This window comes from Bombina bombina, chromosome 6, assembly GCF_027579735.1.
Source record: "Bombina bombina isolate aBomBom1 chromosome 6, aBomBom1.pri, whole genome shotgun sequence".
NCBI classification, from domain to species: Eukaryota; Metazoa; Chordata; class Amphibia; order Anura; family Bombinatoridae; genus Bombina; species Bombina bombina.
The window spans coordinates 899,313,711-899,319,710 of record NC_069504.1 but is presented as its reverse complement, the minus strand read 5'-3'; the positions used below and the strand labels follow the sequence as shown (position 1 = coordinate 899,319,710).

Genomic DNA, 6,000 nt, shown 5'->3' with positions numbered 1-6,000 from the left:
AAGCTGCCTGGAAAAGACCTGTATCTTAAACAGAAGGCAAGGTCTGCGTCACTAAAATGTGTCAATGAAAACACGTTTATATAAACACCGCCTCAATCTATCAAAGAAAACAGCATAAAGCATTTCCCAAAATTCAGTTCACAGCTATGAACTCTCCAAACTATTGGCGCTTATATTGAAATATTACGTGGTGACGTAACGCAGCGTTTCGAAAGCACGTCGCGGCGGGTTCATTACGCCTGCGCGTAGAGCGGCAAGATGGCGGATAGTGCGGAACTGAAGGTAAAGCGCAGCTGGAATTGCGCGGCCGGGATCTCCCTTTGCATGAGGTGTGGGGAACTGGGAGCTCGGGCTTGGAGGGCCGAGGGGATGTAGAATATATAGAGGTGAAGGACGGAGCCGAGTTGGGAGTAAGAAGGAAAGGAGCGGCCAGTGTTATTGTTGGTGCTGTCCGGAGGGGGGCCGGGGTGGATAGGGGGCAGATGGGCTGACCCGGGATGCGTGAGAAGAGCACAGGGGGATTAATGCGCAGTGTCACATATGTGAGACAGAAAACCGATTATTGAATGTAAGCAGGAATTAGCAGTGTTGTCTGTACACATAGGATGGTGCTGTTTATTTGTGTCAACATAAAGTCTGTCCTATATTTAGCTAGTAACCGGTGGACTGATCTAATGTGTTTAGAATTGGAACCAAATAGCGTAGGTGTCCGATGTAATAGGCCTTACGATTGTTGTGGGCATCTTTGATGCATTTGCTTTTTATAAAGCTACAGCTGCGCTCGAAGTGCTAAAGCAGAGTTACATCCGTGATGTAAGCATCGAGGGGACCAGATAGTCACGGTAGGTTTTGTTGTGGGTTAAAGTGAAAGGAGTTTTGAGACGAAAGCGGGGGATTTGAACCTTTTACTAGTGGATAACAGTACTGTGTTATGGTGCTTTAGTTTCAGTGTGTGTAAAGGGAAACTGGCCTATTGTAAGGGACTACATGTGCAGTGTGTACAAATGTTTTAGATCTTTATTTGTAGACACTCTTATCCTGGCTGACACAATTTATCATATTTCCTGTTTCACTTGTGTTAAGAAAAATAAAAACAAGATTTATGCATACATTAATCGTACTGGCTAATCTCTTATTTTCCAGGTTTCATTGAAACCTACCTGCAGATAACTCTGAGTACATTTTGTATACACGTTAGATTGTTTATATATTGTACTGTCAAGCTCTACTGTAAAGGTCTAAGTAAACTGATGATACTTTTACCTAAAACAAATGTTTTCTATGAGGACAGGGTGATCTGCGATAGAAACAGGAGTTATTCTGAATTGTAAGGTTTAGGGACATATTTTAAAGCTAGCTTCATGGCATGGTTGTAAAAGAAGTGGTAATTGTGTGGAGGCAAGTGGATATTGATTAACCCAAGGAACCTATGTGATTTCTTTCATGCTTTTTGATATGACAAGTATAAAGGGACATTTAAGATCAGCAATAAAACTGTTAAAACGTTTTTATCATTGCTTGTATGTAATTATGTTTAACAAATTTAAGTTTGCTATGGATCAACTATGTTACTGATCCTGAACTAAATATTGCCGGTTATTGGTGACTAAACACAAGTTTACATTTTAGTTCTGGACCAGCAGTTTGTCAAGAGCTGACTTAAAGGGACACTTAACCCAAGTTTTTTCTTTTGTGATACAGAGAGCATGCAACTTTCTAATTTACTCCTATTATCAATTTTTCTTCATTCACTTGCTATCTTTATTTGAAAAAGAAGGCATCTAAGCTTTTTGTTTCAGTACTCTGGACAGCACTTTTCTATTGGTGGATGAATGTATCCACCAATCACCAAGAATAACCCAGGTTATTCACCAAAAATGGGCCGGCATCTAAACTTACATTCTTGCATTTCAAATAAAGATACCAAGAGAAGGAAGAAAATTTGATAATAGGAGTAAATTAGAAAGTTGCTTAAAATTGCATGCTCTATCTGAATCACGAAAGAAAAAATTTGGGTTCAGTGTCCCTTTAAAGTGATGGTAAACTTTACATGTTTTAAAATTGGGTGTGGAATCTAAGCAATATTTTAGATGGACTTTAATTGGTCACTTGTATTGAAGATGCACTGTAACTTACTTTTTAATCCCACTGTGCCATTCTAATACCCCACACTTTTGCCGCCCACTTCATAACTCGTCATTTTTGTGAGCTAAAGGTTTGAAATTGTTTTCCAATCATCTGTTGGCTCACCAAAAAATGAAGTTTGAAGTGGGTGGCTGGAGAGCGGGTATTAGAATGACACGGTTAGATTAAAAAGTAAGTTGCAGTACATCTTCATTACAAGTGATCTTGTAAAATATTGCTTAAATTCCGAACCAGATTTGAATTTTTTTTGTTTTAATTATTGCTTTAAATTGTGTGTGTTGCCATTTTGTTAGGGTTACAAACACAGCTCTGTTCAAGCAATAGTTCAGTGATGGTCATTTAGCACATCAGTACGTTAAATCATTGCTCCTTTATGTGTCTTTAATATAAGTAATGTGTTCACCCAAAAGGACTGCTGCTCAGTTATGGGTAGCCAAAGGGATGTGAAACGCACATATTTTTTTTTTCTTTTTCATATAGAGAATACCGTTTTTAAAAATGTTCCCATTTCTATTAAATTTGCTTTGTTCTCGTGTTATTTTCTGAAGAGATATCTACATAGGTAACGTGCACACGTCCTGCCATCTAGTGTTCTTATTAATGAATAATGTTGCAAAACTGCTGACATATAGTTCTGCAGTCATGCACACTCCTGAATGTGCCTTCCTGCTTTTCAACTAAGGAGAACAAGAGAAATTGATAATAGAAGAATACTGGAGAGTTGTATGTTCTATCTGAATCATAAAAGGAAAACTGTGTATGTCAATTTACAATGATCGCTGGGGGCCCCGGGGACAGGTTGTTGAAGTATCTTTAATGTAATCAGGTACATTAGAGGGCTTAAGAAATCCAGGGAGCAGTTGTTTACTGTAATTTTTTATTTTTAGATTGGCCCAAATATAGCTATAAACATCAGTATAATTTAACAATAAGCTTCTAGCTAGTTCTACGAGATCCATGTTCCTAAATTTTAAATTAATTTATCAGGCCCTGCTAATACTGTCCTTTTCCTGCACACTTTCCTTTCTGTGTAGTGAAGGAATTACCTGCTTCTGCACTATCCTTTCTTGTGCTTTCTTCCACTTATCTTCACCTCCCCCTCTCTCCCCCTCCCCCATTATACTAGGGAAGAGATAAGGCAGTTTGCCTCCTATGGTGTGTGTGGTCAGACCTAATGTGGTCTTCAAAAGATGCTCTCTATTGCCTGATATGTAATTCCACCCTATTCATGTATAGTGTGTCATTACCATTGCCACTTCCTATTGACCCCATGCTGCTGTTGATGTTTTCCTGTGTTAAATTGACAAGTAAATTGTCTGTGGTTGTAAATCTGTGTCGGCCCCTGGCACTTGCTACAAAATTTAGGTACTATATTAAAATTTAAAAAGGTCAGTGTCTGTGCTCAGCATGTAGTGATGGATTGTAAAGCTTCTTGTCCTCTTGTTCCAGGTGGCTAAGTGTTTTCTATTCTATATTGCCTTGCTGTACGCTTTAACAGGATATGAGCCATTTATTTGTAACCCAAAAGAAAATGAAAGTGTCAAGATGCCCATATTTTCCTTTCAAAAGTCAGAGCTTACACTTTTAAACAACTTTCCAATGTATTTCTATTATCAGTTTGGAATCCTTTTGGTTTATGAGTAGCAATGCACTACTGGAAGCTAACTGAACACATCAGTAAGCTAACGGAAAGGCCTATTGGTGCAGCTAGCTCCCGAGCCTACCTAGGTATGTGTTGGTTTTTTCTTTCTGTAAAGCATCCCTAGAGAACTGAGTAAATTGGACAAAAGAAGTAAATTGGAAATGTCTTTTAAAATTGTGTTCTCTATCTAAATCATGAGAGAAGTTTTGGGTTTCATGTCCCTGTAAGCATAAATAGAAGCAAAACAGAGCTCGCATATCTTGACCCTAGGGGCCATTTGTCATATAACATATTATCTTAGAGGGACAGTCAATACCAATTATTTTAAAAGATAGATAATGACTTTACTACCCATTCCCAAGGTTTGCACAACCAACATTGTTATATTAATATACTTTATAACATTTTAAACCTGTACATTTCTGTCTGTTTCTAAGCCACTATAGACAGACTTTTTTTTTTTTAAAAAAACAAGAGACTGCTAGTTCATGTGGGCCATATAGATAATATTGTGCTCTCTCCCATTGTTGTGGCTGACACTGCACTAATTGGTTAAAATGCAAGTTAATAGATAATAAATAAATATTAATGTGATCAGGGGCTATGAAAATCTTAGATACAAGGTTATCACAGAGGTTAAAAGTATATTAATATAACCATGTTGGTTATGCAAAACTGGGGAATGGTTCATAAAGGGATTAGCTATCTTTTTAAGCAATAACATTTTTTGGGTTGACTGCGCCTTTAATAGCTTTTTCTGTAATTTGGCTCTGATAATGGAGGGGGGTTCTCTTATAGAGTCAGTGTTCTGCTTCTCTAACAATTTACAGTGATGACTTGGCCAGTATTTGTAACTCATTTTTATCTGTCCGCAACTAGCCATTGCAGGGGAGATAAGGAAAAGGCTTATCAAAGGAATGTCCCTGGATTGCAAAACAAACACAATTTACTTTTTATGCATATCTTCAGCAATTTGGTTCATGATTGCTGATTATATTTAAATTTTTAAAAAATAAAATGTATGTATGTATGTATATGTATATGTATATATATATATATATATATATATATATATATATATATATATATATATATATATATATATATAATTATTTAGTTTATTGATGTAGTAAACTTCTGAAATGTGTAATGTTGTTCCCTTTAACATGTTCACACTGAAACACTACCTACTGTGGTTTATTAAAGGGACAGTATAAGCTAATTTTCAAATAACTGCATGTAATAGACACTACTATAAAGAATACGATATACTGATATAAAAATCCAGTATAAAACTGTTTAAAAACTTACTTAGAAGCTCTGTTGAAAAGCCCACTGCAAGTGGGAAATAAGACCCCCCCCCCCGTCTTTTGTATATGAAAAGACCCTTTACACAAACAGGAGCAAGCTGGAGAAGGTAGCTGACGGTATTCTCATAAAACTTTGGGGCTTGGTTAGGAGTCTAAGAATAAGAGCAATGTTATTTAAAAATAAGCAAAACTATACATGTAAAATAATAATTTATGGGCTATATAAATAGATCTACAAAACCTTTTATGCAAAGAAAAAAATGAGTGTATAATGTCCCTTTTAAATTTATAAATAGCTCCTTTTGTCATTTGAAATGGCTGTTTTTGCCTGTTGAAAATTCAACGTTTATTTCCAATTTCTGTTCCCTATTTTTGGTTAAAGAAAAGCTGTGTGTACAGGAGGCAGTGGCAGAAATCGGCATCGTAGTGGGGCATGGGAGTCCAGCCCATTTTTAAGGTGTTCATTCAGGAGCTTTCAACACAATGAACTCTTATCTGCTGCTTGCCTGTGTACACTGTCATTTTCCCCTTTTAACTATCATATTTTTCAGGTAATAGTAATCTTGGTGGTTTGTGTTTTTTGCAGGGTTCAATATATAATGCATTTTTTTTTCTGTTTATGTTCTAAGTAGTAGGCTTATTTCTGTTGTACAAGTTTATCTGCATCATGTAGTCTGTCTTGCAGAAGTTTTCTATATAGTATAAGTTGACCCCATTTGTCATGGGCTGCTCATAATCTGTTTTTTGATGAGACACCAAATGTTTAATTTCTGCTGTAAGGACTCTATTGGACAGGTGTTTGTGATACAAAGACATCAACATTTCTGACTGTAGTGCTCATATAAAGAGATTAATTCTGTAACAGAACAACCTTTATAAAACTGCGATTCAGTATCAAAGCAG

At 36.5% G+C, this 6,000-nt stretch overlaps 1 protein-coding gene across 1 annotated transcript in view; it reads left to right on the top strand.

The window, feature by feature from the left end:
- Window positions 1–221: 221 nt before the first annotated feature.
- Window positions 222–6,000, top strand: part of PIAS1 (protein inhibitor of activated STAT 1) — a gene marked incomplete in the record, with an annotated part of 380,233 nt that continues 374,454 nt past the window's right edge. Inside the window, 1 exon segment of the mRNA XM_053719576.1 lies at window positions 222–282. Within this exon segment, the coding sequence (XP_053575551.1) occupies window positions 259–282 (24 nt within the window).